The 14,763-nt window shown below is 29.3% G+C and overlaps 1 protein-coding gene across 2 annotated transcripts in view; it reads right to left on the bottom strand.

Annotated features, from left to right (window-relative positions):
* Positions 1-1,604: 1,604 nt before the first annotated feature.
* LOC142328932 (influenza virus NS1A-binding protein homolog) overlaps positions 1,605-14,763 on the bottom strand; it is a 184,077-nt gene continuing 170,918 nt past the window's right edge. For both annotated transcript variants that reach the window (XM_075373109.1, XM_075373118.1), the window contains exons 11-13: positions 13,500-13,673; positions 11,767-11,937; positions 1,605-3,951 (exon numbers count right to left, since the gene is read on the bottom strand). In XM_075373109.1, coding sequence (XP_075229224.1) covers positions 3,635-3,951; positions 11,767-11,937; positions 13,500-13,673 — 662 coding nt within the window. In that variant the 3' untranslated portion in view covers positions 1,605-3,634. The remainder of the gene's footprint in view (positions 3,952-11,766; positions 11,938-13,499; positions 13,674-14,763) is intronic.

Raw genomic sequence — 14,763 nt, forward strand, 5'->3', positions numbered from 1 at the left:
AGTGTAGTAATTAACAACATCCTTCATCAGCTAAAGTGTTTTTCTTTAATCTTTTATAAAAAAATATTTGATATAGGGGAAGTTAAGCATTAAAAAGAACATGAAACAATAAATGGAAAGTTTTAACGAAAGAAAACAGTTTTCCTAATCTAAAAAAAATTAATCAGTCCTTTTCCAACCAGGAATGTTTCTGGGATTGTGCATTGACATTTGCACAATCAATTAAAATTTTTCTTAATTAAAAAATTTACAGAAGTAGCAACGAGTCAAATTTTTCTCATTAAAAAGTAAATTTAAAAATTTACTTTTGTAGGGCTTCACCAACAGTATATTAAAACTGTAGTTTCAATGAATAGTCCATGTAGCCAGCAACGAAACTACTAATTGTAGTCATTAAAGGGTTAATAATAAAACTTCTCTGACTGGAAAATACTATTTTGTTATTTTTAAGTAATGACAGCATAATAAGCTTGTTTACAACTGATACTCATTCAATTAACCTCTACTAAAATTTTCAAATGGGGCCTGAAAAGTTTATAATTCAGTTGAGAACTTCAAGTCATATAATTCTGGGGATGGGTGTTCCTTTGTGAGCCCTGCACCCATTCTTGGTTGCTTTTTTAATCCAAGGAAAAAATCATTTTTATAGCATATATTAATGCATTTATTTAAGCAGGACAGACCAAAATGAATGATCTGCAATGAGCTGCTACCTGGTGGGTATTGGGTTTTTAACTCCTCGTAGTGTGGTTTCTCAGTGGCTAAGAACCACCTTTTTTAATACTTTTCCAAATCCTTAATCCCTTCTTCCCATCACTGACTCTCTGTGTTCATACGTCTGATTCTATTAAGTCTTGGATGTAGAGGATGAAAGGATATGTAAAGCCAGTGCATCCTTGTTATTATCTGATAAGAGGCTGCCTGTTGAACAACTTGGAAACTCATTTTTGTTGTTTGGTGGTAGCATAGAAGGTTTAATGCTAGGTAATGCTAGGTAAAATCAGATTTCATCAAATACAAGTATAAAACCCACAACTGTGCAATGTTTAGGATGTTCAGTAAAAAAAATAATTGACAGAACTTATTTCCTGTGGCAGAATTAAAAAAAATGAATAATTCTTCTGAAAAATTATTACTTTGATTTTACAATTTCATATTTTAGTAAAATAAATTTAACGGAGTGTTCATTTTGCAGAATACTTACATTACTATGATTTATTTTTAATCACTATTTATATTTAGAAATATAAGGTAAACTTTTATTACAGTACAACCTCAAGCGCTTTTTTTCTTAAGAAACTGCTGCTTTTTTATAAACTGCTTAAAAACTGCTTTTTTTATTAAAGCTGAAGATTGTTTTAATAACTACAGGCAAGTTGTAAAAGAGTAAAAAAATGATAATATACATAGTATATATATATATATATATATATATATATATCTGATCTACTCTGAAATCTACATGAACAATTTATAGTAAAGTAACTACATTAATTTTCAATTAAAAAAAATTCAAATAAACAATGTTTTCAACTTTTCTTAATACAAAATGATTATAAAGAAATGTAAAGGAAGTTAAATAAGTAATAAGAAAATAAGTGTCATTGTATGTTATTAGAATTTATTTCAAATATATTAAGTGAATGAGAAAAAAAAAATAATGGTTTACAATTAATTTTTTTTTTCTTAACTAAATATTTCAGTCTTCCAAGGGTAAATGTCATAAGTTTTTATTTTTTATCTTTGTTGATTTTGCATCCTTAGGTTGAATTCTGTTAAAAGAATTAATGCTACAGCAAGGATGGATGTTGATACTACCAGCCACCACCTTTTAACACTGTACCAAACATTTTAATTTTAGATACATTTTTCTGTTTCTGAAAATCCATCCGTGTAAAAATTTTATTGGATTAAGAGACAAGAATAAGTTGAAATAACAATTTTTATCAAATTTCATAATATTATGGTCTGGCAGATATTAATGGAACTGCAAAAAACATTTATTTTAAAATGATAAAAATAATACATAAAATGCCATTACAAGAACATTAAAATAAATACAAATTGTTTGAAAAAAAAATAAGAAAACTAAACCAAAAAAGAAATCATTATACTTTACATGTATCATTGGATACTTGTTTTGTTTAGATGATTTTGTGGGTTTTAATCTAATTTTTTTCCAAATTAACTAATTGTAATTGAACACTACCAAATTCATCATATGATAAGGTGAACAGATCAATAATCACATTTACTATTAAGCTCTTCTTTCTCAATATTATCACCTTTATAATGATAATTAGTTTTACAATCAGATAAATTTTGTTCAGTTTTTAAAAGTGTACAATACGATATTGAAAATTCATGTTAATTCTTATAAAGTCAAAATTTCATATGAACAATAATTTTTAAATTAAAAAAATATATATATAATCATCACGCTAAAATGTTTCTAATTTCTGATTTAATCAATCTTAAAGTGAAAATGTTAATAAAATAATTGACATATAAAATAATAACTGGAGTATTAAAATAATTTTAAAAAATCTTACGGGCAAGAAAAAACTGCTGAAAAATTTCCAAAAATACAACTGTCAGAATTCATAAGTAAAACGCAAAATCACCTAAGATTAAAAATGTATCAATATCTCAAAATATAATGTGTGATTAATATATGTAAATGAAAACATTTTGTACCTAAATTTAACTTTAAATGAACAACTAATTGCTTTTATTAGCGGACACTAGGAACCAATCAAAATGAGTTGAACCTGGTATAGTAACATTTATGATTTAAATTATTCATTAGTAATTATAATAATAATTACTGATATGATGTAGTCAATTAATATCAGGTTATATAAAAAGAAAGGAAATCAAATATGATTTGTTATATATTGTTCCCAATATACATAAAATACATTAATTGTAAAATCATTTATTAATTTCTTAATATTACATTTAGTTTGTTAATTAAATGCATTTCTCCAGTAATAGTTACATGTATTAAAAGTATAAATAAAATACTGTCTTATCTGACATCAAAAATTATTATGTTGTATATACATAATGTGTATTTTGCATATGCAATATAATAAATATAATACTAACGTTCACAAGCAAAGTATATTTTATAATTAGAACCAGTATTTAGTCATATAATGTGGTTTTTACATACATTTATGCATATTTATTTATATAAAACATCTTTTTAAATTTACTCTAATAATTATTTATATAATTAATTCTCATTTTATTTAGTTTCACTTTTAAAAGAAAAGTAAAAAATAAAATAGTCTGGTTTTTCACATGTTAAATATTTAAAAAAATGAAAATAATGGTTTTTCAGGTGGAAACAAAAGACTACTAACAGCCTCAGTCAAGAAAAACAAAAAAAAACTATTGCTTACAATACATTAAAAGATAAAGCTTGAGATTTTTTAGAATGGAATTCACCTGTAGAAAAAAAATAACTTTAATTTTTATTGAAAAAATAACAATAAATAAATAAATAACCTGCCACCAGAATATGCTGCTGCTTGGAACATTTTATAGATACATAATACAAAATATATATAAATGTATAACCAATACACTTTTCTTGTTTTTGCTTTAGAAATCAGTCTGTAAATGATTAGCTTGTACTAAGTTTTGGTTCAGCACCAATTAAGTTTAACAATGATCCAGATTCCTCAGATTTTTCAAGATTTTTAGGGTGATTATCAGATAAACTAGCCGATACTGACTTATTGTTGTAGTTATTACTAATATTTTTAATCTCATTCTTTTGTTGGATGCAGTCATCACTCTTATTGTTACTTTCCACATCAGATATCTGGGTAGTATCATGACACTCAGAAGATGGTGGTGTTGACTGTGTCCTCAAACTAAATGTTGTCCATTCATCAGTCTTATCATCCAGGTATTCAATTGTATTCAAGAAATTCTTGCCTAGAAATCATAAAAAAAAGCTTTAAATAAAAATTTTTAAAAAATTATTATTTACTCAAACTACAAGTACTACTTGATAACGGAGAATGTAATGTAAAATTACATTGTTAAAAATTATAATACTTATCTGGGCTAAACTGTATTTTATTAATACATTCAGTATTAGCTTCAATCTCTTTTATCAGTAAAATATGATAAAAAATTATTAAGTCAGATAAAGAAATGTTTGAGAGCAATAAATAAAATATCACACATAAAACAAATGCTAAGGAAATATATAATTGAGAATACAAACAAATGTCACAAAAATATACAACTGAACAACTGAGAATACATCACATTCGCCTTGTAATTCTTATCTGATTAAACAATCAACAACTTAGAATAAAATCATTTTTAAAAATTAAATAAAACATTACATACATCATACTAATTCTAAATAATAAATTACATGGAAAATAAATGACTCTTAATTTCCTAACCATCACTGCATCCAGAACAACTTAAAAGTATTTTTTTTTTGTTCACAAAATTTTCTATCAACAACTGCAATTGCAAACAAACAATTTCATTCCACTATAAGTAAATCAAGTTCTGCATGAATGAAAAACATAGATATATAGATGTATTAAAAATATAATAAAAATGTAGATATAAATCTCTACTCACTTTCCATGCCCTTTCTCATCTCATTCCTGACCTAATATCTCCTTTTTTATGTTTTTTCTGCACAATTCTGGTTTAAATTTTTATTCTGTCCACCCTTGTGTTTTAGCTCCCTCGTTACTCCTCACAAACTTAATTTTACAAGCCTGCTCTGTTGAAGTCTCTTCTTTTCCTTCTCGTTTTCTGGGTCGTATCTTGATTCTATCAGAGTTAAACAACGTTTAAAAAATATATCTGTTTACATAGCCTCTAACTGATCTCTTTCCAATTCTCTCATCTTTCTCTATTTCTTGAATGAAAAGCTTAAAATTTCCAACCTTCCTCAGCAGTTCTCTATATTAGAACATTTACAGAAATTATTATAGCAATGATAAGGGCCATCAATTCCTCTACCTTTTCTCCATTTCACTTATGATATTATCCATTTTCTATCTTTTGCCATTTTCCTCAAGAGATATTATCAAGATTAAATCTCCCATTTCAGACTGTTTCTCTGTTCTATCCTACCTGTCTTTCCTACAATTATCTTATTATTTTTTTACAATTAAAGATTTTTTGCAGATCTTCTTCACATTCTTTACAATCCCTTTCCCCAACCCCTTTTAATACTTCCAATACTTTTTGTTCCATTCCATGTTGAGCTGGTTGGTGCTGCACTATAGCATCTACTAGTGCTGGCCGGTGAGTTAGTCTCGTACGATCATTCGAGTCAGATCCTGCTTGGAGCGGTCATGATTTGTTTAATGTAACATTTCATTCTAGTGCAGAATAGCTTTATTTTGTAGTCTAAAGTCTAATGTGGCTTGTAGTGTTTATTGATAATGTTCAATCGTATAATTTTGACTAATGCGTCATTTATTCATCAGTTTAACATGACTTGTATTTTTTGATATTCAAAAAATGTCTAAGTGACAAATTAAAGTTTAATGATTCAAGAAGAATATGTTTTAGTTCATTTCATCATCTCGACCATCATTTCAAAATACAGTCCATACTTGCTCTACAACTTAACATAGCCCGTTTTATGGCCCTCCAGGTCAGATCTAACATTCCGGAGCAAGGGGCCGGATAGTTTAACATTCATTAATGGCTGGATCAGCAAGTCGCCGGATTTGTGGTATTTATAATTTTATTCATAAACAGTGTATATTCAAGAGTACAATTAACAGTATAATTAGCGGTGAAATATTTAAATTAAAACATATTTCAAATGGTTTGTAACATACAGTTAAGTTTAAGGCTATAATTATAGCAGGCATATGTTGTGGACCTTCAATAATAATTTTGAAAGTTTCACTTGTTAGAGCTATACTGCATACGCGCATTCACGGTTGCAGTTCATGTTACATACTGTTCCGTCTTGACCTGCAGCGGAGCTGATGACATCGTATTGAATATACTTTCAAGCTATCTTGTTCATTCAACTTTTAGTTATACATAATAATCTAACAATATTACTTTGTATTCAACCTTATCTACTTTTACTAGTATTATTTTATAATAATTTAATTTTTTATAAATTTAATTTTATCTCTGTCAATATTGTAATTCCAGTAAAAATGGAATTTAAAGATTTAATTAAGAAATGAGGTATTATGAAAAACTGTATAGCAAATTTAAGTGTTCATTGATAATTTCAAGTCTGAATCAAAGGATTATGATCTATTTACTATTAAATTCAACAAGCTATTAGAATATGAAAAAACATTTTTTGAAGTTCAGTATGAAATAGAATTGCAAAAAGATGCAACAAATAAAGACTTAGAGGTTAGGGACATACATGATAACATTTTTGATAAATTTAAATTAAAACATAAAAAACTAGAAAATCGTTTCAAAAATTCAGATGCAACTGATTCAAATAAAATAATTAATAAACCCAATTCAATTACATTAAAACTTATACAAATTGAGCCCTTTCATGGTGATGAGAGCTTGGTATAAGTTTTTTGATCTTTTTAATAGTTTAGTCCATAACCGCAAAGAATTTTCTGATGTTGAAAGATTTTACTACCTTACAAATTTCTTAAGGGGTAATGCTCTAGATGTAATAAAAAATTTATCAGTAACATCTGAGAATTATGAGACTGCAATAAAATCACTTAAAGCTTGTTATGACAACAAATGACTAATTGAAACTAAACGTGCTATAGAGATTATTAATCTAAAACCATTAAAAAAGGAAAATTCAAAAAATTTAACAAAATTCATTGATCAAATTAATGCATTAAAGAATCTAAATATTAATTATTTAGAATTTATTATAATACAATTAATTACTCAAAATTTAAACTTAAATACTTTAAAAGACTGGGAAGAAACATAAATAATGAATTCCCAAAGACAGAACAACTTATTTCATTCTTGGAATCTAAGCGTAAATTACTTGAATCTACGGACACAATTCAAGGTAATGAAAAAGCAGTTGTCTAATGTAGGCATTAACAGCAAAAAATATGATTATTCAAAACCTAGTTCTAATAAAAATGTATTTGATATAAGTAATTCTACTAATTTTATGTGTGCATTATGTAAAACCAACAACCATCAATTGTATCAATGTGATAAATTTTTTAAATATGATGTTAATGAAAGGAAAAAATTTGTATTTCAGGAAAAATTGTCTTAATTGTTTAAGTAAACAGCATATTATGAAAGAGTCTCCGAGCAATCATAAATGTAAAAAATGCTCACAAAAGCATCATACACTGATTCATTCAGATAAAACGCAGCAAATAAATCTTCCAAGTTGAATCAAGCTCCCCTGACTAATAATAGGTCATATTGTACTTTAAAATCAGAACCTAACAAATCTGTTTTGCTTGCAACTGTTGTGGCTAATGTCAGAGATAAACTAGGTAATTTCATTCAAGCCAGGGTTTTACTTGATTCTGCTTTGGTGATTTCATTTTGTACTGAAGGGTTTACTGCTAAACTTGGGCTTTAAACCGAACCCGTCTTAATGCTGATATTAGGTATTAGTAATGTTGTTACTAAGTCTAAGTTAAGTGTTGATTTAAATATTAATTCTAGGTACGAGGATTTTAATTTTAATTTGAAATGTCATATACTGCCATCAAAATCTCCTGAAGTACATTCGTATGAGAATGCAAGGCATCATTTTAATTTGTTACATCGTAGATTGCAGAAAATGCTAAACTTAAGGAAAATTACTTCCATTTCATGAAAGAATATCAAGAATTAGATCACATGCAATCAGTAGATTCATCTCAGTGTAAGGCTGCATCTGAAACTTTTTATTTGCCCCATCACGCAGTATTTCGTGAATTACCAAAACCAGAGTAGTATTTGATGGTAGTGCAAAAACATCAAAGCCAATCACTCAATTCAATTCTTGCTACAGGTCCAGTAGTGCAACAAGATTTACTTTCAATTATAATTTGTTTTAGAACTCATACCTACATGCTGTCAGGAGATATTCCAAAAATGTATCAACAAATTCGCATTAATCCTTAAGATTTTCCATTGCAAAGAATCCTCTGGTATGATAATAATAACTCATCAATCATTCCATACAATTTGCAAACAGTTACTTACTTACGGTTTGGCACCTTCAAGTTTTCTAGCTATGAGATGTTTGATAGAAATTTCTAATCAAAATGAAGCCTCCTTTCCTCAAGCTTGCTGATCAATCGAGCAAGATTTTTATGTTGATTTGCTCACTGGACAGGATTGATCAGCTAAAAGATATATACAATGATATTTTGTTATTGCTTAACAAATACGGACTTTCTCTGCATAAATGTCATTCAAACGTACCTGTTATGTTTGATGATTCTAATTCCTTTATCAAATTAGACGAAGACAAAAACATCAAGACACTTGGATTATATTGGAATCCTCAAGGTGATGATTTCATTTATCAAATCAAACCAAAGGATAATAATACTTCTTACACTAAACGTTCTGTTTTATCAATTATTTCTTCATTGTTCAATCCTTCAGGTCTACTTGCTCCTTCAATCGTTCCATTTAACGTGTTCATCCAAGAGTTATAGTGCTTTAACCTTCAATGGGATGAAGTTCTTCCTGCTCTGCTAGCTGAAAAATGGAATTCTCTGTATTTTCAGCTCAAATCGTCAAGTAATTTTAGGAATCCTAGGTTAGTTAAAATCAGTAGTTTCATTAAGAGTTATCAATTGCATGGATTTTTTTATGCAAGTAGCAGCGCATATGGTGCTTGTCTTTTCATCAAATCGGCTGATAGTAATGAACACGTTGAAATCCACCTGCTGTGTTCAAAATCTAGTTGCGCCTGTCAAACAAATCTCTATTCCAAGGCTTGAATTGAATGCTGCTCTTCTGTTATATCGTTTATTTAATAAGGTTAAGTGTATTTTAGGTATAAGTTTTGATTGAATCCATTTTTGGTCGAATTCTTAAAGTAGCACTTTACTGGTTGTCTTCGCTTCCTAATAGATGAAAAATATTTGTCGCAAATCGAGTTTGCGAAATACAACTTAACTAAGGAATGCTTATGGAAGCACGTTCCTTCAAAGGATAACCCTGCAGATGTCTTGTCACGTGGTTGTATACCAGATGTATTAACCTCGTTACAACTTTGGTGGAATCGTCCGTCTTTTCTAGAACAAGATGAGGACGCCTCGCCATCCAATCAGCCTTTCATTTCTATGATTCTGCCAGATTCACTCAAGGAAGAGAAGCCTAGCAAAACTAATGTGTTTTCAGCTGCTCTTCAAACAACAGAAACTTTAGAACTTTCAAAACCATTTTCTTTGTTTGTACGAACATTAAACATATTTTCATATTGTCATCATTTCACTTAAACTTTAAAAAATAAAAACAATCATATATTGTCAGATCTCTCACTGGTGGAATCAATTCTATGTTGGAGATATTTATCCGTCATGGTGGGCAGCATATTCCACTTTTACTCCTGGACATTTTTTAACATTTACTCCATTAACTTCTTTACCTGATCCTGATTTCTCAGGCATTAATATAAATAGACTTACTAGGTGGCAGCTTATACAAAAATTATTGAAAGACTTTTGGAAAACATCGTCAAATGACATTCCTTGCAGCAGAAGAATAAATATAAGATCTCTAACAATAACGTTTGTGTTGGTGATGTAGTTATAATAAAAGAAATTAATCTCTCTCCACTGTTGTGGAAACTGGGAATAATTGTGAAAGTATATCCAGGTAATGATGGATTAATTAGATTAGTTGATGTAAAAACTAATAATACAATAATAAAAAGAACTATTAATAAATTAATTCTTCCAAATTCAGATGTATGTGATAACCTCAGTGATGCTGAATGTAATTCACAAAATTTCTTTGATGCTGAATGTAATTAACAAAATTTCTTTAATATCATTTTTATGTATTTGTTTAATTTTAAGTTATTTGCTTTGTAGTCTTTTTTTTTTGCCTTTGGCAACATTGTATAAAGGTAACTTCAATTTTTTACATTCTTTCAAGGTTTATGTAACTATTTTTATATGTATTACTTTTCATTTTTGTATATTAAGTTTCATCTCATGATAATGTATCTTAAAATTATAGTGGGCGGTGTATTCTGTTCCATGTTGAGCGAGTTGGTGCTGCACTCTAGCATCTACTAGCGCTGGCCGGCGAGTTAGTCACGTACGATCATTTGAGAGTTGGATCCCACTTGCAGCGGTCATGATTTGTTTAATGTAACATTTCATTCTAGTGCAGAATAGTTTTATTTTGTAGTTTAAAGTCTAATGTAGCTTGTAGTGTTTATCGATAATGTCCAAGCGTATAATTTTGACTAATGTGTTATTTATTTATCAATTTAATGTGACTTGTATTTTTCGATATTTAAAAAAATGTCTAATGTGGCAATTTAAAATTTAACGATTCAAGAATATGTTTTAGTTCATTTCATCATCTCAACCATCATTTCAAAATACATTCCATACTCGCTTTACAACTTAACACTTTCAGTTGATCCAAACCATCATTTGCCTTTCCAATATCCAGAAAAGGCCATAAGAAACTCTTTCCCATACTATAATAATTTTCTTGGAATTCCCAACAATAAACATGACTAAAATGATCAACTCTCTTAGTCTTGCTTCTATTTCTATCCATATTCTTTATCTCTACATAATTTTATATAATTTTGCAAACTGACATTAATCTGACGTGACTCCTTTGCAATTCCTAAATTCTTGCTTTAATGATCTTATACTGCTCTATCACATGATACAGGCACTTCTTTTTTTACCCCTTTACAAAAGCTTTCATCAATTTTACACTTCTTACACCAATTCAACCACTCCATTTGGAGTGGGAATTATTTTTTTTTGTTTTATCTCTTCAATGCTCCATTAAATTCTCTTTAATTTCAGCCAGTAGTAACTTTTCCCTTCTTCTCCTTCTGATCCCTTTACTCAATTGGCTTCAGTAGTTTATTTCCCCAACCCCTTCAGTTCTTCCTCTTCCTCTACATACGTATACATCATATAACATTTTATTTTGAAATCAAAACTTCTGCAAAGAGCACATTTAACAAGCACAGTTACTGCACAACAAACTTGGCCATATACTTTTGTGTACCTTGAATCAATCACAATATAGTGGATATTTATTCTCTCAAGCACAATAAAATTATGAATATATGAATCATAATCTGCAAAGAAATACTTCAGCAAAGGCAAGATACACATATAAAAAATGCTTGGCAGTGAATTTTAATTATCAATTTGTTGTTTCAACTTATACAATCCCCACATGAATGAACAAGATCTATTACTGCTTGCTTACATTTTCAACTGTGCAGACAAACAGTAGAATAGGTATCACAGTAATAAAGAAAAATAAAGCGTCTACTTTAAATAAATACAAAATTCTGGCAGGTTATGGATACACACAGAAAAGTTATTGTTACAAGCATCCAAATTGGGAAAACAAAAATGTATTTATTTCAAACTTTCCCTTGCATCTTAACACATTCCTTAGATGAGAAAAAATGAAGCATTAGTTTTCTTAAAAAGCCACTGAAAAAAGGGAATAATTGAAGTAAATCATTAAATCAATACACATTTCATTTTATCTTGCTAAATCAATTTCAAAACATGCTAAATTGAGACAGGGGGCAAAACTTTTGAAGTAAAGATGACAATGTAATACCTGAAAAACCACCAACAGCATACAACCGCCCATCTATCACGGCAACACCAACATTTGAACGGGAAGTAGTCATAGATGGACCAGGAGACCAGGACTTATCCTCTGGATTGTAAACTTCAGTAGTATTAAGTGATTGTGCTCCATCTGAACCACCTACAGCATAAAGTTTACCTGAAAAAAAAAATTAGTAGAATTAATAAAACGATTGATAATTAGCACTGTGGATCTGGATTTTCATATATAACAGCTATTTGTACCTGTTTATTTACTGCAAATATTCTTCAAGAGAGACTGATTTAACATTCATAATGTCAAGACAACTTTTGGCCATCGTTAACCATCAGAGAGCACAGCAGTGTCTGAACTCTCTTTCCCAGATACTGAAAACTTTTCTGTCTTAAATATGTTTAACTACACTATTCATTTCTAAGTATGACATTTGTTGTGTTAACTCAAATTTTCAGCAATGTTTAATTTTTATAACCAAAATATGATCTCCATTATACTCCTAAGACCAGATTGCAGTAAAGCGGCTGACTCTACACATGTTCTTGATTGTTACTATTAAAGGAATCTGTACCTCATACCCTTAGAACAGTTCTATTACCTTATGGTTTAAAAATACGTTTTATATTCTGCCTTGATGGTATTTCTGTAATGAATTTTTTAATTCTATTGAAGAATAAGTTAAAAAATGCATGGAAGGTGACAGCCATCTTGAAATTAAGGACTGTTCAATTACAAACGTTTATGGTGAAAAATATTGTGATTAAATATCTTATTTTTTCTACTTAAACTATATATTTTAGCGTAATTCTATAAAACTGTAGCCAAAATTGAGGCATTTTTGTAGCAATGCATGAATCTCAAATTTCACCATATTTTTTCCTTTGCTGTAGTCTATTTAATTTGTGCAACTGATTTTTCAGTGTCATCACTCCTGAATTGCTAGTAACTAAAACTTCCTACAGCATAATTTTTAGAATAGATGAAATTTGGAACTAGAATCTAAGTCCAAACTTACGGGGCTTAGTGAAGATAAAGATCCAAATACAGTGAAGTGATCCAATTTAAATATATCCAGCACATGTAACAGCTAAAATAAAATTAGATGCACATTATCATGCAACAACAAAACACAAACACCTTTGCCAGCTGTTCTCACTGCTGATTTTGTTTAGTCTGATACAACTTCTAGAACATTTCATAAAAGAAATGTTAACAATAATAAGCTACCTTGAATTTCAGTCGATATCATGTACTGAAATTTAAAAAATCCATTGCTCTGTCCAAATTTCACTCTGGCAGCAACATTACTTACCTAACTTGTTTTAAAATTTTACTACTTGTATCTACATAACCATAGCCAAGTGTTAAAGCGATACAATAAAGCAAACAATGACAATCAAGTTGATCTTTAATTTCTGAAAGAGAAGTTACTGCTTTAAGAAACCCTTCCAAGACACTCACATGTAAATATAACTTATATGATGTATAACAAAAAATCAATCATAATAAATCATCAGTCCAATTACATTAGTGCAGTTGCAATTTATACTTAGGCTTCAGAAGAAATCCTACAATAAAACTAACATATTTTGTCTCATATGTCATAAGTTTATTATAATTAGTCTATGTGTATATGCAAGTGATACATCTTATATAACATTTGGAAGTATTTACAACATTTTCAGATGTATGTATTTATATCAAATGGAACTGGAAAACCATACCTTTGTACACTGTCACACCACAACCACGCCTTGCAGTAATCATAGGTGCAGCAAATATCCATGTATCTGTTGCAGGATCATAAACTTCAACTGACCTTAAACAATTCCAACTATCGCAACCTCCGGCAACCCACACTTTGTTTTCAAATGAGCATACACCTGCTTGATATCGACCTGAAAGTAAATAATACGTTTTTTAATGTCTGTTTACTCTGAATTATAGTTTTTAAGTTTTAAACAGCTCTCTTTTGCTTCCAGTCACAGACAGAATTCTATACAGGATATGATTCTTCAGCTTTATAGATCTTTTCTTAGTAGAGATTGATACTCTTTTCTTTGTTAAATAGTAACTGAATCTGATAAATCTGTTGACAGAAGTTATAGAATAATGAATTTATCTAATAAAATAAATTTCTAAGAAATAATACCTAAAATTAAAGATTCCATAATTAGATTTAGGGTTTAAAAGAATTTAAGTTTGCAGTGAATAATTATTACAGATATCACTAAAATAGCATCTGCTATTTTTCCAATTTCTTTTTTTACTATTATGGACAGTATGAATATGCATTACATATATAAATGTAGCAAAGAGAAGACCTCCTATTTTATCATGGTTTAAACAGTTGTTAAGATTTGAGATAAGTGGAACAACTCATAACTTTAATTTATCAATTGAAATGTATTTTTAATTACATGTCAACAGAAATGTTTAATGATGTGCGGTTGGCAGCATTGTGTTCCGCATACCCTCCTCTGTAACCACAAGTTCTTGGGTTGTTGATATCTTATTTAGGGTTGTTGATATTGTTATTTGAGTTCAACATGTTTAAGTGTTAGTAGTGATCTTTGTAATGTGCGATTTTTTGATGATTGAAATTTGTCTCAACATCTTAGCCGTAAATCCAGCTCTCGTTTCCCGTTATGAACTTTTGCATGCATGTTTCATCGTCACTGGCTTGTTCAAGAAGTTGCCAACAAACATCCACTTGATGTTCTTTCTGCTGTTTGGTCATCAAACAAGGAACCAACTTTGCTGCAACTCGATACATGTTCAATTTTTCAGTCAAAATGTAATGACATACTATGACATCAATTGCATCACAATCCAATTGAGATGCTAACCTCTTTTGCTAGTTTTCTGATAGTCAATTGGCGATTTGCACACACCAGATTGTTGATTTTCTGAATATGGGAATCATCAGATGAAGTTGATGGCCTTCCTGGTCAAGGGTCATCTTCAATTGACCAATGACCACTTTTC

The sequence above is a fragment of the Lycorma delicatula genome, chromosome 1 (assembly GCF_047948215.1).
Source record: "Lycorma delicatula isolate Av1 chromosome 1, ASM4794821v1, whole genome shotgun sequence".
Taxonomy (NCBI): domain Eukaryota; kingdom Metazoa; phylum Arthropoda; class Insecta; order Hemiptera; family Fulgoridae; genus Lycorma; species Lycorma delicatula.